Source organism: Oncorhynchus clarkii, unplaced genomic scaffold (genome assembly GCF_045791955.1).
Source record: "Oncorhynchus clarkii lewisi isolate Uvic-CL-2024 unplaced genomic scaffold, UVic_Ocla_1.0 unplaced_contig_8566_pilon_pilon, whole genome shotgun sequence".
Classification (NCBI taxonomy): domain Eukaryota; kingdom Metazoa; phylum Chordata; class Actinopteri; order Salmoniformes; family Salmonidae; genus Oncorhynchus; species Oncorhynchus clarkii.
In genome coordinates this window covers 195,266-222,310 of record NW_027257975.1, presented here as the reverse complement: position 1 = coordinate 222,310, position 27,045 = coordinate 195,266, and the positions used below count along the sequence as shown (strand labels likewise).

The 27,045-nt window shown below is 45.0% G+C and overlaps 3 protein-coding genes across 4 annotated transcripts in view; 1 reads left to right on the top strand and 2 right to left on the bottom strand.

Moving 5' to 3' along the window:
- On the top strand, nucleotides 1-3,767 carry LOC139394369 (uncharacterized protein C8orf76-like). The gene is made up of 6 exons (XM_071142421.1): nucleotides 1-199; nucleotides 301-396; nucleotides 502-645; nucleotides 834-1,156; nucleotides 1,446-1,578; nucleotides 1,818-3,767. Exons 1-6 carry the CDS (start codon nucleotides 92-94, stop codon nucleotides 1,986-1,988), a joined length of 975 nt encoding a protein of 324 aa, XP_070998522.1. The 5' UTR covers nucleotides 1-91; the 3' UTR covers nucleotides 1,989-3,767.
- On the bottom strand, nucleotides 2,803-6,721 carry LOC139394368 (protein FAM83A-like). Its single transcript, XM_071142420.1, has 6 exons — nucleotides 6,262-6,721; nucleotides 5,401-5,675; nucleotides 4,727-4,894; nucleotides 3,713-3,837; nucleotides 3,329-3,552; nucleotides 2,803-3,182 (listed from the first exon to the last, which is right to left on the bottom strand). Exons 1-6 carry the CDS (start codon nucleotides 6,506-6,508, stop codon nucleotides 2,803-2,805), a joined length of 1,419 nt encoding a protein of 472 aa, XP_070998521.1. The 5' UTR covers nucleotides 6,509-6,721.
- Nucleotides 6,722-8,015: 1,294 nt separating this feature from the next.
- The window catches only part of LOC139394365 (TBC1 domain family, member 31), a 32,955-nt gene continuing 13,925 nt past the window's right edge, over nucleotides 8,016-27,045 (bottom strand). Inside the window, exons 16-22 of one of the 2 annotated variants that reach the window (XM_071142414.1) lie at nucleotides 22,614-22,749; nucleotides 21,170-21,262; nucleotides 20,827-20,967; nucleotides 16,372-16,566; nucleotides 13,413-13,566; nucleotides 10,472-10,627; nucleotides 8,016-8,565 (exon numbers count right to left, since the gene is read on the bottom strand). In XM_071142414.1, coding sequence (XP_070998515.1) covers nucleotides 8,441-8,565; nucleotides 10,472-10,627; nucleotides 13,413-13,566; nucleotides 16,372-16,566; nucleotides 20,827-20,967; nucleotides 21,170-21,262; nucleotides 22,614-22,749 — 1,000 coding nt within the window. In that variant the 3' untranslated portion in view covers nucleotides 8,016-8,440. Of the gene's footprint in view, nucleotides 8,688-10,471; nucleotides 10,628-13,412; nucleotides 13,567-16,371; nucleotides 16,567-20,826; nucleotides 20,968-21,169; nucleotides 21,263-22,613; nucleotides 22,750-27,045 lie in introns of both variants that reach the window. The other variant, XM_071142413.1, reaches the window with a different exon arrangement.

Sequence of the window (27,045 nt, the reverse complement as noted above, 5' to 3'; positions counted from 1 at the left end):
GTCATATTAGCTTGTAACACTGCACACGTTGACGTTTGTTTTGTTTTTTAGTGTTGGTAAAATCTGAATTCGCTGTCATTCATCGTTTGAAATGGAGATTTTCGGTAGCACCTTTGACGATTCGGTGTTCGAGGAATCAAGAGCGAAGCCGACTGTTGTTGCACTGTCGACTTACAATGCAAAGTTCTGTGAAGCAGAGGTGAGTGTTAACCAGCTACCTAACGTTAAGTAGCATCAGTTTTTTTTTGCTAGCATTGCATTGTGTGGATATTTTTAACTACGAGTTATCTATTTCAACAGTGGTTTTGGGAGAGCATCGACACAGAGGACATTTTGGAGGTGCAAAAGATCTTCAAATTTCGAGCTGATATGGCGTACAGGCGAAAAAACTTCCAGGTATTGACCCCTCTTCCCTTGAGTCATTTAGTTACACACTGTCTTATCATATCCATCTAGTATCCAAATGCTTTTCTCATCCGTTAACTATATCCATTTCCCCAGGAAGCTTTAAACGCCTACACTACCTGCCTCTCCTATATCCCTGACGGCAACCTGGCCATTCGACGGGACATAATGGAGGGAATGGCAAGGTGCTGTTGTCACCTGGGGAAGAGAGTGGAGGCCCTGGAGATCACAGAAACACTTGTAAGAACCGTTGCTGTTGAGTGAGTCTTATCTTTATACATTATTGTAACATAATATGTTTTTTTATTATACATTAATAATACAAAATATCTAGTCTCGTCATCCAGCCAGCCCGCTCTTGTCTGTGGACAAGGTTACAGTATACCAGGTAGTAAAATGGTTGTTTTGAAAATTCATTCCATGGACAGAAAAATGAAGCCTCCAACACCTGTCACCTTACCGGTCTACTTCACCTGACTGCGAACGTCCACGAGCGCTTCGGAGACCTCAGGAGCCAGGTCACGTGTCTGCAGCAGCTGTGTTCTCTCCACCCCTACCACCAGTGGCACTGGATGAAGCTGGCAGAAAGCTACCTTCATCTTCTTCAGTCTCTGTCAACACCCTCAGGCTCCAGTCCTCTTCAACAGGGAGATGGTGTAGAGCCAAAGCCTGACTCTCAGACTGAGGAGCAACTGAAGGAAGAGCGTGACGGCGTTTGGCTCAAGGCCTGCATGTGTTTTGTCCGGGCCAGGTAAATAAATCAGTGAGAGACAAGCAGACATCCTATTGGCCTATTCTATATGGAATTCCATGGATACAAGTTTGTTGGGCAGTCTTTAGGACTGGTTTCCCGAACACAGATTGAGATTCTCCATTGAAAATGCTTCTTAGTCCAGGAAAAGTCTTACTTTACCTCTGGGGAAATTAGCCTTTGGATTAAAGCAGAGAGCATATTTACACATTCATCCTAAATGTCACTGTTTAGCACAGTCTTTGTCTTGTGAAGATGGTTGTTTGACTGTACTATGTTGCCTTGCCAGACTCCTCCTCAGGGCATTAAAGGGCCAACAGTCATCCTTTGTTCTCCAGAACAGTGAGAGAGCCCTACAGAAGGCTGATGAGGCTCTACGTTGGCTGGAACTGAAAGACACCACACTACAACTAGTCTCTGAGGTGAAACCGGTTAGAGACACAGTACATAGACTACTGTTCTCACATGGTGTCTATTCATCAAATAATGTCCTGTATTTTGTCTTCTGGTATGTTTAAATTAAAGGAAATGTGTGGCTTGCTGGCACCAAGATGTCATGGTTATGCTTTTAGATGTATTACAATTGTAATGTTTTGAAAAGATAAGAGGTACACTTCCGACCAGATTGATCATGCATCGTTATTGGTGATCTGCCCTTCAGGTGATGTCAGAAGATCTAGTTCCAGAGAGAATGAGAGAGGACAACCAGGATGGAGAGAGCTTGGCAGGTCTCTCTCTGAAGGACTTTGAAGACAGGTGGTGGAACAGACTGGTACAGACAGGAGTACTGAAGGAGGATGGACCTAAAATACCCTCTGTAAAGACCAACTAGGCTACACATTTTGATGAATGTATTTATTTGTTAATATTGCGTGTAACAATGTGCTGACCGCCATATGAAATTAAATATTGTCACAATCTACAGTCCAGTTTAATTAGATCATTGTTGTATTGCATTTCAAAGTAGAACCATTTGGAAAAAGTGTGACAAACTTTTGATTTGTCATTCTGCATTACCTCGGGCTTGACAGTGTATGGATCAGAAGATTTGTCAGAAGGTATGTTTGTTAAGAGGCCCGGCCCTTGGCTAAGCGTAGCACACATCACTAGGCTGTCACTCAGTGTGGTTCTATCAGGGTTGATGGGTGGAAGAGGAATTCATGTCTGTGACATGTTGTTTTTACTCCATTGAATTAACATGTACTGGAACACAAAGCTCTCAGCCTGAAGGCAGACAATGATCATCCTTATGAGATAATGATGTGATTGAAGTACTACTCCTGTACTCCAGGCATCAAGCAAAGCAAAACAGGCACATTTACTCTATGAAGGTTACTTGCCCATTTTCAGTTGTGAGAACATAATTTACCTCAAACAGGGTGTACTGTCACATTTCAGTATGATGCCATTTCAGTTACTTAGGAACAGTAAACCACTGGCCAGTCTTGAGAAGTGGGTGTCTGTCCAACAAGCCGGTTGTCCCTCCATAAAGAAGGTAATTGCTGTTAAAGGGTCGCCAGGTCAGGTTGTCTCCAGTACTATAATCACTGGAGAAGGTTCTCTGGAACAGGACAGGCCTGGTTGCAGTGCGTCTCTGTGTGATCCAGTCAAACCTGTGGCTCCGGGGACCTGTGTAGTAAGACTGATTAACCAAGCACTGGGAGGTTGGTGGTGCTGTTGGCTGAGTGTTGTGGTGTCTCTGCTGGGAGGTTGGTGGTGCTGTTGGCTGAGTGTTGGGGTGTCTCTGCTGGGAGGTTGTTGGTGCTGTTAGCTGAGTGTTGGGGTGTCTCTGCTGGGAGGTTGTTGGCTGAGTGTTGGGGTGTCTCTGCCGGGAGGTTGTTGGTGCTGATGGCTGAGTGTTGGGGTGTCTCTGCTGGGAGGTTGGTGGTGCTATTGGTTGAGTGTTGGGGTGTCTCTGCTGGGAGGTTGGTGGTGCTGTTGGCTGAGTGTTGGGGTGTCTCTGCTGGGAGGCTGGTGGTGCTGTTGGCTGAGTGTTGGGGTGTCTTTGCTGGGTGGTTGTAGTTAGCTGAACCGTTGGGTTTTGGCTAGAGTATCTGAGCTGGGCTGTGGTAGTTGGTTGAACAGTAGATTGAGTGTTGAATCTGGGCACAACTGTGGTGGTTGGTTGATCCATAGCCTGGTTGTTGAAGTATCTGTTCTGGGTCGTGGTACCAGCACTGGGGCAAGGAAGGTTTGTCAGTGGGGTTGAGGTGGCTGCTGCTTGATGGGTGATAAGCGGCCTGGTAAGGTTGAGCTCCGTTGCCACGGTGAGGAAGGCTGGCACAGGCTTGGAGCTGGCGTAGAGCTTCCTGAACTCCAGGTCGAATGGCTTGACCGCGCTGCCCTTGAAGAGCACAGCCAGGCTTCTGTGGACCTGCCAGGACAGCCAGGTGAAACTGAGGAACAGAGCACAGTGAACAGATATTATTACTACTACAAACATTTCTGAAAATTCAAACAACCATCATAACGTTGATCTACCTATTCAGAATGACGTCAACCACTGTGATTGTGACATTGATGTGACTATTAGCTAATTCTACAACAGAAATGTACCTGTATGATCCAGCCAGCACTAAAGTGCAATCAATGATCATGAACTTCTCTTTGATCTGTCCGGTGAGTTTCCTTCCAGACTTTGCACAATACGTCTCTCCTTGTATACTACGGACCGACATGTTCTGCAGACAGAATACGGCGGCATTTCATGTAGCAGTGAGTGAATGACAAACACAAAAAGCTATCACCAAATTGCTAGTTTACAGTACAGTTAAAAAGATGAAGAAATGTCTGAAAGGTGTACCTTTAAAAAATATATATATATTTAACTAGGCAAGTCAGTTAAGAACAAATTCTTATTTACAATGATGGCCTAGGAACAGTGGGTTAACTGCCTTGTTCAGGGGCAGAACGACAGATTTTTACCTTGTCAGCTCGGGAATTCTATCTAGCAACTTTTCGGTTTCTGGCCCAAAGCTCTAACCACTAGGCTACCTGCCGCTCTAACCACTAGGCTACCTGCCTCCTCTAACCACTAGGTTACCTGCCTCCTCTAACCACTAGGTTACCTGCCTCCTCTAACCACTAGGCTACCTGCCACTCTAACCACTAGGCTACCTGCCTCCTCTAACCACTAGGTTACCTGCCTCCTCTAACCACTAGGTTACCTGCCTCCTCTAACCACTAGGCTACCTGCCTCCTCTAACCACTAGGTTACCTGCCTCCTCTAACCACTAGGTTACCTGCCTCCTCTAACCACTAGGTTACCTGCCTCCTCTAACCACTAGGTTACCTGCCTCCTCTAACCACTAGGTTACCTGCCTCTCTAACCACTAGGCTACCTGCCTCCTCTAACCACTAGGTTACCTGCCTCCTCTAACCACTAGGTTACCTGCCACTCTAACCACTAGGCTACCTGCCTCTCTAACCACTAGGCTACCTGCCTCCTCTAACCACTAGGTTACCTGCCTCCTCTAACCACTAGGCTACCTGCCACTCTAACCACTAGGTTACCTGCCACCCCACCTTTTGCAATCATTAGTGTCATCTAAATATCATGATGAGACTCACAGTGAGGTGATTACTGTTGATCTGTAGCGTCTCACACATCTTGACAAAGACCTGCAGGTTGATATGGTCCAGGAGCAGGTAGACAGACACATTCCTCTTCCTGGTTGCCTCCAGGATGTCACAGAACATCTCCACATCACTGAATGTGTCCATTACAATGGCCAGAACCTGCAGACATATCACATGTTTGCTGTGATTCGTATCTTCCACATTATTAGTTGTCATTATAAACTGGGTGGTTTGAGCCCTTGAATGCTGATTGGCTGACAGCCGTGGTATATCAGACCGTATACCACGGGTATGACAAGATTTATTTTTACTGCTCTAAATACGTTGGTAACGAGTTCATAATAGCAATAAAGCACCTCGGGGTTTGATATATGGCCAATATACCACAGCTACGGGCTGTATCCAGGCACTCCGCGTTGCGTCGTGCATAAGAACAGCCTTTAGCTGTGGTATAGTGGCTATGTACCACACCTCCTTGGGCCTTATTGCTTAATTATAGACAATACTGAATCTGCTTGATCAAACTCTCAAAACATCATTATCCAACTTTCAGGGCATTCAGACATCAGCAGCTTTCTAAAAGTCTGCAAAAATATAATGCAGGTATAATCATGAGAGTAGATTGACATCTCCAAATCGTTACCAGTGAAAGTTGTATCGCGTACCATTGTGGCCTTGCTGATGAACTCCCTGAGCAGGTCTTTCATGCTGGCTGCTCTATCAGACTGGAAGTAGACCTCTACACTGGGTTCACCCTGCAGGCGGTAGCTCCAGTCCTCTGCCGGCCAGCCATGGTCCAAGCCAGGGGGCTCGCTCTCCAACACAGATGGACAATAGGTGTTTGTCTGGGAAGAGGTGGTGGAGCCCTCTGCCTGGTCGTCGTTCTCCGTCCCACACAGACTGCTGGTGCTCAGGTCTGTAGTGTTCTCCAGGATATAACCTTTACAGAAACATAAGTGATAATACATTGGCTTTATATCTAGTGCTTTTTACACAATGCTTTTCAGGGAGGAAGCCCTTTACAGTTGTGCAAGAAATACAGTACTAGAACAGACAGATGGGTTTAAGGTAGATAAGAGGAGGCAGGAACAGACTGATGGTTTAAGGTAGATAAGAGGAGTCAGGGACAGACTGATGGGTTTAAGGTAGATAAGAGGAGTAAGGGACAGACTGGTGGTTTAAGGTAGATAAGAAGAGGCAGGGACAGACTGATGGGTTTAAAGTAGATAAGAGGAGTCAGGGACAGACTGAGGGTTTAAGGTAGATAAGAAGAGGCAGGGACAGACTGATGGGTTTAAAGTAGATAAGAGGAGTCAGGGACAGACTGAGGGTTTAAGGTAGATAAGAAGAGTCAGGGACAGACTGAGGGTTTAAGGCAGATAAGAAGAGGCAGGGACAGACTGATGGGTTTAAAGTAGATAAGAGGAGTCAGGGACAGACTGAGGGTTTAAGGTAGATAAGAAGAGGCAGGAACAGACTGAGGGTTTAAGGTAGATAAGAGGAACAGAGTAGAAAAAAAGACCAACCTTTCTCCTCCTTGGACAGGAAGTCCACCTCGCCCTCTCCGGCCAGTACTTCCTGGTACATGTCCAATCCCTGGTTCAGCAAGGCGTCCATGGCCAATCTGGTGCTCTCATTGTGGCTGAGGTCAACGTCGCCCGACACCAGGGACACAGATGGGTTTTTCATCTCCTGTACACGCCGCCTCACCTTCCCCACCGGCTTGGACTTCAGGTACCACTGAACAGACAGGCCGTTGCTCTGCAGGTTCATAGTGAAGCTGTACAAGGCTCTCTGATCAACACGTATTACCTGTCGTTACCTACTGCTGCTACTGAGTGAAAAACCCTCGCGGAGACACAGACAGGGATGGAGTAGCAGCCGTGAGGTTTCTGAGCCCTGCCCCCCTCAATCAATTGTACAGTTGGCTACACCCATAGAAGTAGAATTACATTGACTTGAATGGGGATGCCCGGTCTAGTATTGTTATTTCTATGAGGACATTCCACCTGTGGGTTGCAGTGTGCTGGGGGGGGACAGGTGAGCTGTTGTGGGAGTGAGAGCGTGACAGAGACCTGCTGTTTAAAGCACTCCCTCCCTTAGTGGGGGAGAGAAGTCTAGTTGAGTGACAGAGGTGAACATGACTGTCTGATCAGCTCAGTGGAGGCTGATAACACCTGACTGCATTCTTCACAGACTTGTCCCTGCAATGTGAGTCTATCACTCTTTCTCTCACTGTGTCGAAAGCGTTCCACAGGGATGCTGGCCCATGTTGACTCCAATATGCTTCCCACAGTTGTGTCAAGTTGGCTGGGTGTTGAAACCGTTGAGCGTGAAAAAACCCAGCAGCGTTGCAGTTCTTGACATACTCAAACTGGAGGCGCTTGACACCTACTGCCGTACCCCGTTCAAAGGCACCTCAATCTTTTGTCTTGACCCTTCACCCTCTGAATGTTACACAATCCATGTCTCAATTGTCTCAAGGCTTAAAAATCCTTCTTTAACTTATCTCCTCCCCTTCACCTACACTGATTGAAGCCGAGTGATCGTTACTCGCCCTGTGTGTGTATCCTAGTGATCGTTACTCGCCCTGTGTGTGTATCCTAGTGATCGTTACTCGCCCTGTGTGTGTATCCAAGTGATCGTTACTCGCCCTGTGTGTGTATCCTAGTGATCGTTACTCGCCCTGTGTGTGTATCCTAGTGATCGTTACTCGCCCTGTGTGTGTATCCAAGTGATCGTTACTCGCCCTGTGTGTGTATCCAAGTGATCGTTACTCTCCCTGTGTGTGTATCCAAGTGATTGTTACTCGCCCTGTGTGTGTATCCTAGTGATCGTTACTCTCCCTGTGTGTGTATCCTAGTGATCGTTACTCGCCCTGTGTGTGTATCCTAGTGATCGTTACTCGCCCTGTGTGTGTATCCTAGTGATCGTTACTCTCCCTGTGTGTGTATCCAAGTGATCGTTACTCGCCCTGTGTGTGTATCCTAGTGATCGTTACTCGCCCTGTGTGTGTATCCTAGTGATCGTTACTCGCCCTGTGTGTGTATCCAAGTGATCGTTACTCGCCCTGTGTGTGTATATGTTTTCTTTCTCTCTACATTGTTGTGAAGGACCCATCAGTCAGCATTTCACTGTTAGTCTACACCTGTTGTTTCTCTCTACATTGTTGTGAAGGACCCATCAGTCAGCATTTCACTGTTAGTCTACACCTGTTGTTCACAAAGCATTTCACTGTTAGTCTACACCTGTTGTTTACCAAGAATCTGACAAATACAACTTGATTTGCTAAGGCTTTATTAAAAGGTGAATTACCTGGATACCTATGCTGAGGTTAGCAAGTCATAAGTCACCATCAGACCAGAGCACGACTGGTGAGTATAGTCTGTCAAAGACTGAAACTAGTCAACAAGGCAGAGATAAAATGACTCAGAGTTGATACAACAATACTTAAAAACAACTTAAATAACTAAATATTCACAGGAGAGGGTTGTGCTACAAATCTCATTAAGACCACGGAATGCTTTCATTTAATCCCTCTTTAACTAGTCAACACCAGGGTTGTGGTTAGAGGACAGCTGTTTGTTAAGGCAAATAATATCAGCATCTTCTTTCAAACGGACAGAAAACCACAAACCATTTCAGTTTCAAGTCTAGATATGCAAAACAAAAAGGCACAGCAGGTGTGTTTGTGTGTCGTCGTGGTTACTGGGAGACGGTAGAGTTGGAGTTTTTGGCGCGGGCCGCCAGTTTCTGCCGCAGCTCTCTGATGTTCTGCATCAACTCCCTCTCTCTGCAGTCCAGCTCCCCTCGACCCCGGTCCAGAGAGACTGAGAAAACAAGACACCACAGGACTCACTGTATGGATGTACACTCAGCAATATTAGTGGGAACACTGAATAATGTCTTGGTAGATGAGAATTCTGTTGATATTTTCTTCTGGAGTACAGACCTGTAGAAACAGTGAATGTAGATTTGTTTCTATTGGTATTGACTGTACATGTGTTTATTCCAGGTGTAACTCTGTTTCTATTGGTATTGACTGTACATGTGTTTAGTCCAGGTGTAACTCTGTTTCTATTGGTATTGACTGTACATGTGTTTATTCCAGGTGTAACTCTGTTTCTATTGGTATTGACTGTACATGTGTTTATTCCAGGTGTAACTCTGTTTCTATTGGTATTGACTGTACATGTGTTTATTCCAGGTGTAACTCTGTTTCTATTGGTATTGACTGTACATGTGTTTATTCCAGGTGTAACTCTGTTTCTATTGGTATTGACTGTACATGTGTTTATTCCAGGTGTAACTCTGTGTTTCTATTGGTATTGACTGTACATGTGTTTATTCCAGGTGTAACTCTGTTTCTATTGGTATTGACTGTACATGTGTTTATTCCAGGTGTAACTCTGTTTCTATTGGTATTGACTGTACATGTGTTTATTCCAGGTGTAACTCTGTTTCTATTGGTATTGACTGTACATGTGTTTATTCCAGGTGTAACTCTGTTTCTATTGGTATTGACTGTACATGTGTTTATTCCAGGTGTAACTCTGTTTCTATTGGTATTGACTGTACATGTGTTTATTCCAGGTGTAACTCTGTTTCTATTGGTATTGACTGTCCATGTGTTTATTCCAGGTGTAACTCTGTTTCTATTGGTATTGACTGTACATGTGTTTATTCCAGGTGTAACTGTGTTTCTATTGGTATTGACTGTACATGTGTTTATTCCAGGTGTAACTGTGTTTCTATTGGTATTGACTGTACATGTGTTTAGTCCAGGTGTAACTGTTTCTATTGGTATTGACTGTACATGTGTTTAGTCCAGGTGTAACTCTGTTTCTATTGGTATTGACTGTACATGTGTTTATTCCAGGTGTAACTGTGTTTCTATTGGTATTGACTGTACATGTGTTTATTCCAGGTGTAACTGTGTTTCTATTGGTATTGACTGTACATGTGTTTAGTCCAGGTGTAACTGTTTCTATTGGTATTGACTGTACATGTGTTTATTCCAGGTGTAACTCTGTTTCTATTGGTATTGACTGTACATGTGTTTAGTCCAGGTGTAACTGTTTCTATTGGTATTGACTGTACATGTGTTTATTCCAGGTGTAACTGTGTTTCTATTGGTATTGACTGTACATGTGTTTATTCCAGGTGTAACTCTGTTTCTATTGGTATTGACTGTACATGTGTTTAGTCCAGGTGTAACTCTGTTTCTATTGGTATTGACTGTACATGTGTTTATTCCAGGTGTAACTGTGTTTCTATTGGTATTGACTGTACATGTGTTTATTCCAGGTGTAACTGTGTTTCTATTGGTATTGACTGTACATGTGTTTATTCCAGGTGTAACTCTGTTTCTATTGGTATTGACTGTACATGTGTTTAGTCCAGGTGTAACTCTGTTTCTATTGGTATTGACTGTACATGTGTTTATTCCAGGTGTAACTCTGTTTCTATTGGTATTGACTGTACATGTGTTTATTCCAGGTGTAACTGTGTTTCTATTGGTATTGACTGTACATGTGTTTATTCCAGGTGTAACTCTGTGTTTCTATTGGTATTGACTGTACATGTGTTTATTCCAGGTGTAACTCTGTTTTGTGTCACACTGCTTTGCTTCATCTTGTCCAGGTCGCAGTTGTAAATAAGAACCTGTTCTCAACTGGTCTACCTGGTTAAATAAAGGTGACATAAAGAGTGGTACAGACAGTCAGAAACACTCACAGCAAGTGGAGGAGTCTGAGGTGGACTGGTTGTTTAGACAGATGTTGTTGGGACTGTGACGTTGTTGAGACTGATGAGGACCAGGAGAAGCAACAGGATTGGGAAGCAGGCCACTAGTGGAGCACGGAGACCTGGCTCTCATCTCCCACTGTTGACCTGCCAAAACATACTGTATTAGTCACCAACACCCCACACACTGCCTGCCTTAGAGGAACACTGTAACCTTCAACATCAACTATTAGCTTAGAGGAACACTGAAACCTTCAACATCAACTATTAGCTTAGAGGAACACTGTAACCTTCAACATCAACTATTAGCTTAGAGGAGCACTGAAACCTTCAACATCAACTATTAGCTTAGAGGAGCACTGAAACCTTCAACATCAACTATTAGCTTAGAGGAACACTGAAACCTTCAACATCAACTATTAGCTTAGAGAAACACTGTAACCTTCAACATCAACTATTAGCTTAGAGGAACACTGTAACCTTCAACATCAACTATTAGCTTAGAGGAACACTGTAACCTTCAACATCAACTATTAGCTTAGAGGAACACTGTAACCTTCAACATCAACTATTAGCTTAGAGGAGCACTGAAACCTTCAACATCAACTATTAGCTTAGAGGAACACCGAAACCTTCAACTATTAGCTTATAGGAACACTGAAACCTTCAACATCAACTATTGGCTTAGAGGAACACTGTAACGTTCAACATCAACTATTAGCTTAGAGGAGCACTGAAACCTTCAACATCAACTATTAGCTTAGAGGAACACTGTAACCTTCAACTATTAGCTTAGAGGAACACTGTAACGTTCAACATCAACTATTAGCTTAGAGGAGCACTGAAACCTTCAACATCAACTATTAGCTTAGAGGAACACTGTAACCTTCAACATCAACTATTAGCTTAGAGGAACACTGTAATCTTCAACTATTAGCTAAGAGGAACACTGAAACCTTCAACATAAACTATTAGCTTAGAGGAACACTGTAACCTTCAACTATTAGCTTATAGGAACACTGTAACGTTCAACATCAACTATTAGCTTATAGGAACACTGAAACCTTCAACATCAACTATTAGCTTATAGGAACACTGAAACCTTCAACATCAACTATTAGCTTAGAGAAACACTGAAACCTTCAACATCAACTATTAGCTTAGAGGAACACTGTAACCTTCAACTATTAGCTTATAGGATCACTGTAACGTTCAACATCAACTATTAGCTTATAAGAACACTAACGTTCAACATCAACTATTAGCTTAGAGGAACACTGAAACCTTCAACATCAACTATTAGCTTATAGGAACACTGAAACCTTCAACATCAACTATTAGCTTAGAGAAACACTGAAACCTTCAACATCAACTATTAGCTTAGAGGAACACTGTAACATTCAACATCAACTATTAGCTTAGAGGAGCACTGAAACCTTCAACATCAACTATTAGCTTAGAGGAGCACTGAAACCTTCAACATCAACTATTAGCTTAGAGGAACACTGAAACCTTCAACATCAACTATTAGCTTAGAGAAACACTGTAACCTTCAACATCAACTATTAGCTTAGAGGAACACTGTAACCTTCAACATCAACTATTAGCTTAGAGGAACACTGTAACCTTCAACATCAACTATTAGCTTAGAGGAACACTGTAACCTTCAACATCAACTATTAGCTTAGAGGAGCACTGAAACCTTCAACATCAACTATTAGCTTAGAGGAACACCGAAACCTTCAACTATTAGCTTATAGGAACACTGAAACATTCAACATCAACTATTGGCTTAGAGGAACACTGTAACGTTCAACATCAACTATTAGCTTAGAGGAGCACTGAAACCTTCAACATCAACTATTAGCTTAGAGGAACACTGTAACCTTCAACTATTAGCTTAGAGGAACACTGTAACGTTCAACATCAACTATTAGCTTAGAGGAGCACTGAAACCTTCAACATCAACTATTAGCTTAGAGGAACACTGTAACCTTCAACATCAACTATTAGCTTAGAGGAACACTGTAATCTTCAACTATTAGCTAAGAGGAACACTGAAACCTTCAACATCAACTATTAGCTTAGAGGAACACTGTAACCTTCAACTATTAGCTTATAGGAACACTGTAACGTTCAACATCAACTATTAGCTTATAGGAACACTGAAACCTTCAACATCAACTATTAGCTTATAGGAACACTGAAACCTTCAACATCAACTATTAGCTTAGAGAAACACTGAAACCTTCAACATCAACTATTAGCTTAGAGGAACACTGTAACCTTCAACTATTAGCTTATAGGATCACTGTAACGTTCAACATCAACTATTAGCTTATAAGAACACTAACGTTCAACATCAACTATTAGCTTAGAGGAACACTGAAACCTTCAACATCAACTATTAGCTTATAGGAACACTGAAACCTTCAACATCAACTATTAGCTTAGAGAAACACTGAAACCTTCAACATCAACTATTAGCTTATAAGAACACTAACGTTCAACATCAACTATTAGCTTAGAGGAACACTGAAACCTTCAACATCAACTATTAGCTTATAGGAACACTGAAACCTTCAACATCAACTATTAGCTTATAGGAACACTGAAACCTTCAACATCAACTATTAGCTTAGAGAAACACTGAAACCTTCAACATCAACTATTAGCTTAGAGAAACACTGTAATCTTCAACATCAACTATTAGCTTATAGGAACACTGAAACCTTCAACTATTAGCTTAGAGGAACACTGAAACCTTCAACATCAACTATTAGCTTATAGGAACACTGAAACCTTAGGTGACAGGACTGTAGTGTGGGTGGTGGGGTAGAATACTCAGCATACTGCAGATAGGTCCTCTATACATTCTATATCTGACTGCCTATTCTCTCCACAACATATATTTATATGGGGCTGGGCTCACTGAGTGAGTGGTCCTGGCTCCTGCGGAGGTTGTCTCTGTGCTGCTCGTTCTCCTCTTCCTCCTGGCTGAGGAAGACTCTCCTGTTGGCCTCGGCTATGGCTGCAGCCTGCCTCTGCTCCTCTAGCTGGGCCTTCTGAGACACCACCTCCTCCCACTGAAACGCAGAATGAACACACTGCACACCTGCTGAACACACTGCACACCCCCTCCTCCCGCTGAACACACTGCACACCTCCTGCTGAACACACTGCACACCCCCTCCTCCCGCTGAACACACTGCACACCTCCTGCTGAACACACTGCACACCACCTCCTCCCACTGAACACCACCCCCTCCTCCCGCTGAACACCAGCCCCTCCTCCGCTGAACACCAGCCCCTCCTCCCGCTGAACACCAACCCCTCCTCCCGCTGAACACCACCCCCTCCTCCCGCTGAACACCACCCCCTCCTCCCGCTGAACACCACCCCCTCCTCCGCTGAACACCACCCCCTCCTCCGCTGAACACACTGCACACCTCCTGCTGAACACACCCCCTCCTCCGCTGAACACCTCCACGTCCTCATGACCTACTGTATATACCCTCCTCTACATCATCATCTCTCCTCCTACCCTCTGTCCCTCTACGTCCTCATGACCTACTGTATATACCCTCTACATCATCATCATCTCTCCTCCTACCCTCTGTCCCTCCACGTCCTCATGACCTACTGTATATACCCTCTACATCATCATCATCTCTCCTCCTACCCTCCACATCCTCATGACCTACTGTATATACCCTCTACATCATCATCATCTCTCCTCCTACCCTCTGTCCCTCCACGTCCTCATGACCTACTGTATATACCCTCTACATCATCATCTCTCCTCCTACCCTCTACGTCCTCATGACCTACTGTATATACCCTCCTCTATATCGTCATCATCTCTCCACGTCCTCATGACCTACTGTATATATCCTCTACATCATCATCTCTCCTCCTACCCTCTGTCCCTCATGACCTACTGTATATACCCTCTACATCATCATCTCTCCTCCTACCCTCTGTCCCTCTATGTCCTCATGACCTACTGTATATACTCTATACATCATCATCATCTCTCCTCCTACCCTCTGTCCCTCTACGTCCTCATGACCTACTGTATATACCCTCCTCTACATCATCATCATCTCTTCTCCTACCCTCTGTCCCTCCACGTCCTCATGACCTACTGTATATACCCTCTACAACATCATCTCTCCTCCTACCCTCTGTCCCTCCACGTCCTCATGACCTACTGTATATATCCTCTACAACATCATCTCTCCTCCTACCCTCTGTCCCTCCACATCCTCATGACCTACTGTATATACCCTCTACATCATCATCTCTCCACGTCCTCATGACCTACTGTATATATCCTCTACATCATCATCTCTCCTCCTACCCTCTGTCCCTCAGTACCTACTGTATATACCCTCTACATCATCATCATCATCTCTCCTCCTACCCTCTGTCCCTCATGACCTACTGTATATACTCTACATCATCTCCCCTCCTACCCTCTGTCCCTCTATGTCCTCATGACCTACTGTATATACCCTCTACATCATCATCTCTCCTCCTACCCTCTGTCCCTCTACGTCCTCATAACTTACGGTATACACCCTAGAAACATCATCTCTCCTCCTACCCTCTGTCCCTCTATGTCCTCATGACCTACTGTATATACCCTCCACATCATCATCTCTCCTCTTACCCTCTGTCCCTCAAGACCTACTGTATATACCCTCCACATCATCTCTCCTCCTACCCTCTACGTCCTCATGACCTACTGTATATACCCTCCTCTATATCGTCATTATCTCTCCACGTCCTCATGACCTACTGTATATATCCTCTACATCATCATCTCTCCTCCTACCCTCTGTCCCTCTACATCCTCATGACCTACTGTATATACCCTCTACATCATCATCTCTCCTCCTACCCTCTGTCCCTCATGACCTACTGTATATACCCTCCTCTATATCGTCATCATCTCTCCACGTCCTCATGACCTACTGTATATATCCTCTACATCATCATCTCTCCTCCTACCCTCTGTCCCTCTACATCCTCATGACCTACTGTATATACCCTCTACATCATCATCTCTCCTCCTACCCTGTCCCTCTACGTCCTCATGACCTACTGTATATATCCTCCTCTATATCGTCATCATATCTCCACGTCCTCATGACCTACTGTATATACCCTCTACATCATCATCTCTCCTCCTACCCTCTGTCCTTCTACGTCCTCATGACCTACTGTATATACCCTCTACATCATCATCTCTCCTCCTACCCTCTGTCCCTCATGACCTACTGTATATACCCTCTACATCATCTCTCCTCCTACCCTCTGTCCCTCTAAGTCCTTATGACCTACTAAATATACCCTCCTCGACATCATCTCTCCTCCTACCCTCTGTCCCTCTACGTCCTCATGACCTACTGTATATACCCTCTACATCATCTCTCCTCCTACCCTCTGTCCCTCTACGTCCTCATGACCTACTGTATATATCCTCTACATCATCATCTCTCCTCCTACCCTCTGTCCCTCCACGTCCTCATGACCTACTGTATATACCCTCTACATCATCATCTCTCCTCCTACCCTCCTACCCTCTACGTCCTCATGACCTACTGTATATACCCTCCTCTATATCGTCATCATCTCTCTACGTCCTCATGACTTGCTGTATATACCCTCTACATCATCATCTCTCCTCCTACCCTCTGTCCCTCTATGTCCTCATGACCTACTGTTTATACCCTCTACATCATCATCTCTCCTCCTACCCTCTGTCCCTCTACGTCCTCATGACCTACTGTATATATCCTCTACATCATCATCTCTCCTCCTACCCTCTGTCCCTCCACGTCCTCATGACCTACCGTATATACCCTCTACATCATCTCTCCTACCCTCTGTCCCTCTACGTCCTCCATGATGTTAACTAGCTGCTGCTCCTTGGTGAGGGTCTCTCTGTGTAGTCCAGCCAGATGGTGGTAGTGTCTGTCCCGGGCTGCATCCTCCTGGTCTAGACGCCTCATCACCTCAGCCTGCCACTCGGTGTCCACTCCCAGCTGGCCTGCTTCAGCTAAACACTCCTCTAGAACCTGAGATGGGGAGGAGGTCAGTCTCTCTCTCTCTCCAGTCATTGTTCAATAACCCCCTATATTTCAGTCTAGAACCTGAGATGGGGAGGAGGTCAGTCTCTCTCTCTCTCCAGTCATTGTTTAATAACCCCCTATATTTCAGTCTAGAACCTGAGATGGGGTGGAGGTCAGTCTCTCTCTCTCCAGTCATTGTTTAATAACCCCCTATATTTCAGTCTAGAACCTGAGATGGGGAGGAGGTCAGTCTCTCTCTCTCTCCAGTCATTGTTTAATAACCCCCTATATTTCAGTCTAGAACCTGAGATGGGGAGGAGGTCAGTCTCTCTCTCTCTCCAGTCATTGTTTAATAACCCCCTATATTTCAGTGTAGAACCTGAGATGGGGAGGAGGTCAGTCTCTCTCTCTCTCCAGTCATTGTTTAATAACCCCCTATATTTCAGTCTAGAACCTGAGATGGGGAGGAGGTCAGTCTCTCTCTCTCTCCAGTCATTGTTCAATAACCCCCTATATTTCAGTCTAGAACCTGAGATGGGGAGGAGGTCAGTCTCTCTCTCTCTCCAGTCATTGTTTAATAACCCCCTATATTTCAGTCTAGAACCTGAGATGGGGAGGAGGTCAGTCTCTCTCTCTCCAGTCATTGTTTAATAACCCCCTATATTTCAGTGTAGAACCTGAGATGGGGAGGTCAGTCTCTCTCTCTCTCCAGTCATTGTTTAATAACCCCCTATATTTCAGTCTAGAACCTGAGATGGGGAGGAGGTCAGTCTCTCTCTCTCTCCAGTCATTGTTTAATAACCCCCTATATTTCAGTCTAGAACCTGAGATGGGGAGGTCAGTCTCTCTCTCTCTCCAGTCATTGTTTAATAACCCCCTATATTTCAGTGTAGAACCTGAGATGGGGAGGAGGTCAGTCTCTCTCTCTCTCCAGTCATTGTTTAATAACCCCCTATATTTCAGTCTAGAACCTGAGATGGGGAGGTCAGTCTCTCTCTCTCTCCAGTCATTGTTTAATAATCCCCTATATTTCAGTCTAGAACCTGAGATGGGGAGGAGGTCAGTCTCTCTCTCTCTCCAGTCATTGTTTAATAACCCCCTATATTTCAGTCTAGAACCTGAGATGGGGAGGAGGTCAGTCTCTCTCTCTCCAGTCATTGTTTAATAACCCCCTATATTTCAGTCTAGAACCTGAGATGGGGTGGTCAGTCTCTCTCTCTCTCCAGTCATTGTTCAATAACCCCCTATATTTCAGTCTAGAACCTGAGATGGGGAGGAGGTCAGTCTCTCTCTCCAGTCATTGTTTAATAACCCCCTATATTTCAGTCTAGAACCTGAGATGGGGAGGAGGTCAGTCTCTCTCTCTCTCCAGTCATTGTTTAATAACCCCCTATATTTCAGTGTAGAACCTGAGATGGGGAGGAGGTCAGTCTCTCTCTCTCTCCAGTCATTGTTTAATAACCCCCTATATTTCAGTGTAGAACCTGAGATGGGGAGGAGGTCAGTCTCTCTCTCTCTCCAGTCATTGTTCAATAACCCCCTATATTTCAGTCTAGAACCTGAGATGGGGAGGAGGTCAGTCTCTCTCTCTCCAGTCATTGTTTAATAACCCCCTATATTTCAGTCTAGAACCTGAGATGGGGAGGAGGTCAGTCTCTCTCTCTCTCCAGTCATTGTTTAATAACCCCCTATATTTCAGTCTAGAACCTGAGACGATGAGGTCAGTCTCTCTCTCTCTCCAGTCATTGTTCAATAACCCCCTATATTTCAGTCTAGAACCTGAGATGGGGAGGAGGTCAGTCTCTCTCTCTCTCCAGTCATTGTTTAATAACCCCCTATATTTCAGTCTAGAACCTGAGATGGGGAGGAGGTCAGTCTCTCTCTCCAGTCATTGTTCAATAACCCCCTATATTTCAGTCTAGAACCTGAGATGGGGAGGAGGTCAGTCTCTCTCTCTCCAGTCATTGTTCAATAACCCCCTATATTTCAGTCTAGAACCTGAGATGGGGAGGAGGTCAGTCTCTCTCTCTCCAGTCATTGTTTAATAATCCCCTATATTTCAGTCTAGAACCTGAGATGGGGAGGAGGTCAGTCTCTCTCTCTCTCCAGTCATTGTTTAATAACCCCCTATATTTCAGTCTAGAACCTGAGATGGGGAGGAGGTCAGTCTCTCTCTCTCTCCAGTCATTGTTTAATAACCCCCTATATTTCAGTCTAGAACCTGAGATGGGGAGGTCAGTCTCTCTCTCTCCAGTCATTGTTCAATAACCCCCTATATTTCAGTCTAGAACCTGAGATGGGGAGGAGGTCAGTCTCTCTCTCTCCAGTCATTGTTTAATAACCCCCTATATTTCAGTCTAGAACCTGAGATGGGGAGGAGGTCAGTCTCTCTCTCTCCAGTCATTGTTTAATAACCCCCTATATTTCAGTCTAGAACCTGAGATGGGGAGGAGGTCAGTCTCTCTCTCTCCAGTCATTGTTTAATAACCCCCTATATTTCAGTCTAGAACCTGAGATGGGGAGGAAGTCAGTCTCTCTCTCTCCAGTCATTGTTCAATAACCCCCTATATTTCAGTGTAGAACCTGAGATGGGGAGGAGGTCAGTCTCTCTCTCTCTCCAGTCATTGTTTAATAACCCACTATATTTCAGTCTAGAACCTGAGATGGGGAGGTCAGTCTCTCTCTCTCCAGTCATTGTTTAATAACCCCCTATATTTCAGTCTAGAACCTGAGATGGGGTGGTCAGTCTCTCTCTCTCTCCAGTCATTGTTCAATAACCCCCTATATTTCAGTCTAGAACCTGAGATGGGGAGGAGGTCAGTCTCTCTCTCCAGTCATTGTTTAATAACCCCCTATATTTCAGTCTAGAACCTGAGATGGGGAGGAGGTCAGTCTCTCTCTCTCCAGTCATTGTTTAATAACCCCCTATATTTCAGTCTAGAACCTGAGACGATGAGGTCAGTCTCTCTCTCTCTCTCCAGTCATTGTTTAATAACCCCCTATATTTCAGTCTAGAACCTGAGATGGGGAGGAGGTCAGTCTCTCTCTCTCTCCAGTCATTGTTTAATAACCCCCTATATTTCAGTCTAGAACCTGAGATGGGGAGGAGGTCAGTCTCTCTCTCTCTCCAGTCATTGTTTAATAACCCCCTATATTTCAGTCTAGAACCTGAGACGATGAGGTCAGTCTCTCTCTCTCTCCAGTCATTGTTTAATAACCCCCTATATTTCAGTCTAGAACCTGAGATGGGGTGGAGGTCAGTCTCTCTCTCTCCAGTCATTGTTTAATAACCCCCTATATTTCAGTGTAGAACCTGAGATGGGGAGGAGGTCAGTCTCTCTCTCTCCAGTCATTGTTTAATAACCCCCTATATTTCAGTCTAGAACCTGAGATGGGGAGGAGGTCAGTCTCTCTCTCTCTCCAGTCATTGTTTAATAACCCCCTATATTTCAGTCTAGAACCTGAGATGGGGAGGAGGTCAGTCTCTCTCTCTCTCCAGTCATTGTTTAATAACCCCCTATATTTCAGTCTAGAACCTGAGATGGGGAGGAGGTCAGTCTCTCTCTCTCTCCAGTCATTGTTTAATAACCCCCTATATTTCAGTCTAGAACCTGAGATGGGGAGGAGGTCAGTCTCTCTCTCTCCAGTCATTGTTTAATAACCCCCTATATTTCAGTGTAGAACCTGAGATGGGGAGGAGGTCAGTCTCTCTCTCTCCAGTCATTGTTTAATAACCCCCTATATTTCAGTGTAGAACCTGAGATGGGGAGGAGGTCAGTCTCTCTCTCTCCAGTCATTGTTTAATAACCCCCTATATTTCAGTGTAGAACCTGAGATGGGGAGGAGGTCAGTCTCTCTCTCTCCAGTCATTGTTTAATAACCCCCTATATTTCAGTGTAGAACCTGAGATGGGGAGGAGGTCAGTCTCTCTCTCTCCAGTCATTGTTTAATAACCCCCTATATTTCAGTGTAGAACCTGAGATGGGGAGGAGGTCAGTCTCTCTCTCTCTCCAGTCATTGTTTAATAACCCCCTATATTTCAGTCTAGAACCTGAGATGGGGAGGAGGTCAGTCTCTCTCTCTCTCCAGTCATTGTTTAATAACCCCCTATATTTCAGTCTAGAACCTGAGACGGGGAGGTCAGTCTCTCTCTCTCCAGTCATTGTTTAATAACCCCCTATATTTCAGTCTCTCTCTCTCTCCAGTCATTGTTTAATAACCCCCTATATTTCAGTCTCTGGAAGTATACAGTAGATGAATGCTCACCTTCTTGGTTCCCAGGCTGACGTCAGTGTCGTTGTTAAGGAGGTGTTGGAAGGTGGTCTCCTCGACCTCTGACCTGTGTCTCCTGGTATCCACCTCTGCTCTGACCTCCTGAGTCACACGCACCTGCTCCTTGGCCAGTCGCTACATCACAAGGATTACACGGTGACATCACGGTCTGGTGAATGAAGACCAAGCCATATTGTAGCTGGACAGCGTTAAAATGGCCAATGACGTGTGGCGTCTTAACTTCATGCTGCACGGAATATAATGTGAATGACGAGATGGTGTTTGTCTCAGGGGCGGGTCTCTGCACATTGTTGTTGTGATGAGGACAGTCACTGACCTGTTCAAACAGGCGTCTCTGTGCTTCCAGCTCCATCTGTCTGACTTGTATATCCTGTACTGCTGCTGCCGTCTCCTGGTCTCTGGTGTTCATCTGAGCCCAACAAACACACCATACAGTAGAGGACATATAGACACCCCATTATATACAGTATAGTACATATAGACACCCCATTATATACAGTAGAGTACATATAGACACCCCATTATATACAGTAGAGTACATATAGACACCCCATTATATACAGTAGAGTACATATAGACACCCCATTATATACAGTAGAGGACATATAGACACCCCATTATATACAGTAGAGGACATATAGACACCCCATTATATACAGTAGAGGACATATAGACACCCCATTATATACAGTAGAGGACATATAGACACCCCATTATATACAGTAGAGGACATATAGACACCCCATTATATACAGTAGAGGACATATAGACACCCCATTGTATACAGTAGAGTACATATAGACACCCCATTGTATACAGTAGAGTACATATAGACACCCCATTGTATACAGTAGAGTACATATAGACACCCCATTATATACAGTAGAGTACATATAGACACCCCATTATATACAGTAGAGTACATATAGACACCCCATTATATACAGTAGAGGACATATAGACACCCCATTATATACAGTAGAGGACATATAGACACCCCATTATATACAGTAGAGTACATATAGACACCCCATTATATACAGTAGAGTACATATAGACACCCCATTATATACAGTAGAGTACATATAGACACCCCATTATATACAGTAGAGTACATATAGACACCCCATTATATACAGTAGAGTACATATAGACACCCCATTATATACAGTAGAGTACATATAGACACCCCATTATATACAGTAGAGTACATATAGACACCCCATTATATACAGTAGAGTACATATAGACACCCCATTATATACAGTAGAGTACATATAGACACCCCATTATATACAGTAGAGTACATATAGACACCCCATTATATACAGTAGAGTACATATAGACACCCCATTATATACAGTAGAGTACATATAGACACCCCATTATATACAGTAGAGTACATATAGACACCCCTTTATATACAGTAGAGTACATATAGACACCCCATTATATACAGTAGAGGACATATAGACACCCCATTATATACAGTAGAGGACATATAGACACCCCATTATATACAGTAGAGGACATATAGACACCCCATTATATACAGTAGAGGACATATAGACACCCCATTATATATAGTAGAGGACATATAGACACCCCATTATATACAGTAGAGTACATATAGACACCCCATTATATACAGTAGAGGACATATAGACACCCCATCACATTACATACAAAATAAAAGGATGGTTGAAAGAATGAATCTCTTCTTTCAATATTAAATACAGGGAGGTGACGTGAAAACAGACCTTCCTCTGTATCTGCTCGTCCAGTCTGTGTAGTTCAGTCAGTCTCTGGTCCTGCTGCTGTTTCAGGAAGCGTCTCCTGGCAGCATCCATCAGCTGGAGCTCCTTCACCTTTAACTCACGCTTCATGGCTGTTAACCTGGAGACGCATTACAGACTGTCAGAGAGACTAACCTGGGGACACATTACAGACAGTCAGAGAGACTAACCTGGGGACACATTACAGACTGTCAGAGAGACTAACCTGGAGACACAGACTGTCAGAGAGACTAACCTGGAGACGCATTACAGACTGTCAGAGAGACTAACCTGGAGACACATTACAGACTGTCAGAGAGACTAACCTGGAGACACAGGCTGTCAGAGAGACTAACCTGGGGACACATTATAGACTGTCAGAGAGACTAACCAGGGGACACATTGCAGACTGTCAGAGGGACTAACCTGGGGACGCATTACAGACTGTCAGAGAGACTAACCTGGGGACGCATTACAGACCGTCAGAGAGACTAACCTGGGGACGCATTACAGACTGTCAGACTAACCTGGAGATACATTACAGACTGTCAGACTAACCTGGGGACACATTACAGACTGTCAGACTAACCTGGGGACACATTACAGACTGTCAGACTAACCTGGGGATATATTACAAACTGTCAGACTAACTTGGAGACACATTACAGACTGTCAGAAAGACTAACCTGGGACACATTACAGACTGTCAGAAAGACTAACCTGGGGATGCATTACAGACTGTCAGACTAACCTGGGGACACATTACAGACTGTCAAGGAGACTAACCTGGGGATACATTACAGACTGTCAGAGAGACTAACCTGGGGACACATTACAGACTGTCAGAGGCTAACCTGGAGACACATTACAGACTGTCAGAGAGACTAACCTGGAGACACATTACAGACTGTCAGAGAGACTAACCTGGAGACACATTACAGACTGTCAGAGAGACTAACCTGGAGACACATTACAGACTGTCAGAAAGACTAACCTGGGGACACATTACAGACTGTCAGACTAACCTGGGGACACATTACAGACTGTCAGACTAACCTGGGGACACATTACAGACTGTCAAGGAGACTAACCTGGGGATACATTACAGACTGTCAGAGAGACTAACCTGGGGACACATTACAGACTGTCAGAGGCTAACCTGGAGACACATTACAGACTGTCAGAGAGACTAACCTGGAGACACATTACAGACTGTCAGAGAGACTAACCTGGAGACACATTACAGACTGTCAGAGAGACTAACATGGAGACACATTACAGACTGTCAGAGAGACTAACATGGAGACACATTACAGACTGTTGGAGAGACTAACCTGGGGACACATCACAGACTGTCAGACTAACCTGGAGACACATTACAGACTGTCAGAAAGACTAACCTGGGGACACATTACAGACTGTCAGACTAACCTGGGGACACATTACAGACGGTCAGACTAACCTGGGGACACATTACAGACTGTCAGAGAGACTAACCTGGGGACACATTACAGACTGTCAGAGAGACTAACCTGGAGACACATTACAGACTGTCAGAAAGACTAACCTGGGGACACATTACAGACTGTCAGACTAACCTGGGGACACATTACAGACGGTCAGACTAACCTGGGGACACATTACAGACTGTCAGAGAGACTAACCTGGGGACACATTACAGACTGTCAGAGAGACTAACCTGGGGACACATTACAGACTGTCAGAGAGACTAACCTGGGGACACATTACAGACTGTCAGAGAGACTAACCTGGGGACACATTACAGACTGTCAGAGAGACTAACCTGGGGACACATTACAGACTGTCAGAGAGACTAACCTGGGGATACATTACAGACTGTCAGAGAGACTAACCTGGAGACACATTACAGACTGTCAGAGAGACTAACCTGGAGACACATTACAGACTGTCAGAGAGACTAACCTGGGACACATTACAGACTGTCAGACTAACCTGGGGACACATTACAGACTGTCAGACTAACCTGAGGACGCATTACAGACTGTCAGACTAACCTGGGGATACATTACAGACTGTCAGACTAACCTGGGGATACATTACAGACTGTCAGACTAACCTGGGGACACATTACAGACTGTCAGACTAACCTGGGGATGCATTACAGACTGTCAGACTAACCTGGGGATACATTACAGACTGTCAGACTAACCTGGGGACACACATTACAGACTGTCAGAGAGACTAACCTGGGGACACACATTACAGACTGTCAGACTAACCTGGGGACACATTACAGACTGTCAGACTAACCTGGGGACACATTACAGACTGTTAGAGAGACTAACCTGGGGACATATTACAGACTGTCAGACTAACCTTGGGACACATTACAGACTGTTAGATAAATAAACCTTGGAACACATTACAGACTGTCAGACTAACCTTGGAACACATTACAGACTGTCAGACTAACCTGGGGATACATTACAGATTGTTAGAGAGACTAACCTGGGGACATATTACAGACTGTCAGACTAACCTGGGGATACATTACAGACTGTCAGAGAGACTAACCTGGGGATGCATTACAGACTGTCAGAGAGACTAACCTGGGAACACATTACAGACGGTCAGACTAACCTGGGGACACATTACAGACTGTCAGACTAACCTGGGGATACATTACAGACTGTCAGACTAACCTGGGGATACATTACAGACTGTCAGAGAGACTAACCTGGGGATGCATTACAGACTGTCAGAGAGACTAACCTGGGAACACATTACAGACTGTCAGAGAGACTAACCTGGGAACACATTACAGACTGTCAGACTAACCTGGGGACACATTACAGACTGTCAGACTAACCTGGGGATACATTACAGACTGTCAGACTAACCTGGGGATGCATTACAGACTGTCAGATAAATAAACCTTGGAACACATTACAGACTGTCAGATAAATAAACCTTGGAACACATTACAGACTGTCAGAGAGACTAACCTGGGGATGCATTACAGACTGTCAGAGAGACTAACCTGGGGATGCATTACAGACTGTCAGAGAGACTAACCTGGGAACACATTACAGACTGTCAGACTAACCTGGGGACACATTACAGACTGTCAGATAAATAAACCTTGGAACAAGGAACTCAAGTCTATTTCATCTTAATTAGTGACATCACATTTGATGGGCCTGTACCAAGTCATTTATGAGGATCAATAACTATGACATGGGAGTGTCACATTACCTCAGAATGTTCTTCCTTCTGAGGATCCTGACTGAATACTCCTCCTACATGATGCAAACACAGTTCTGGCTTGGAAAGGGGGGGGGGGGGGCTAGTCAAATTGTACAACTGAATGTTTTCAACTGAAATGTGTCTTCCTCTCTGAATCAGAGAGGTGTGGGCGGCTGCCTTAATCGACATCCACGTCTTCGGCGCCCGGGGAACAGTGGGTTAACTGCCTTGCTCAAGGGATTCGGTCTAGCAACCTTTCGGTTACTGGCCCAATGCTCTAACCACTAGTCTACCTGCCTGCCCCTACACTCTAACCACTAGGCTACCTGCCTGCCTCTACACTCTAACCACTAGGCTACCTGCCGTCCCTACATTCTAACCACTAGGCTACCTGCCGTCCCTACACTCTATCCACTAGGCTACCTGCCGCCCCTACACTCTATCCACTAGGCTACCTGCCGCCCCTACACTCTAACCACTAGGCTACCTGCCGCCCCTACACTCTAACCACTAGGCTACCTGCCATCCCAACACTCTAACCACTAGGCTACCTGCCGCCCCTACACTCTAACCACTAGGCTACCTGCCTGCCCCTACACTCTAACCACTAGGCTACCTGCCGTCCCTACACTCTAACCACTAGGCTACCTGCCTGCCCCTACACTCTAACCACTAGGCTACCTGCCGCCCCTACACTCTAACCACTAGGCTACCTGCCGCCCCTCCACTCTAACCACTAGGCTACCTGCCTGCCCTACATTCTAACCACTAGGCTACCTGCCTGCCCCTCTACTCTAACCACTAGGCTACCTGCCTGCCCCTACACTCTAACCACTAGGCTACCTGCCTGCCCCTCCACTCTAACCACTAGGCTACCTGCCTGCCCCTCCACTCTAACCACTAGGCTACCTGCCTGCCCCTCCACTCTAACCACTAGGCTACCTGCCTGCCCCTACACTCTAACCACTAGGCTACCTGCCTGCCCCGACACTCTAACCACTAGGCTACCTGCCGCCCCTCCACTCTAACCACTAGGCTACCTGCCTGCCCCTACACTCTAACCACTAGGCTACCTGCCTGCCCCTACACTCTAACCACTAGGCTACCTGCCGTCCCTACACTCTAACCACTAGGCTACCTGCCGTCCCTACACTCTAACCACTAGGCTACCTGCCTGCCCCTACACTCT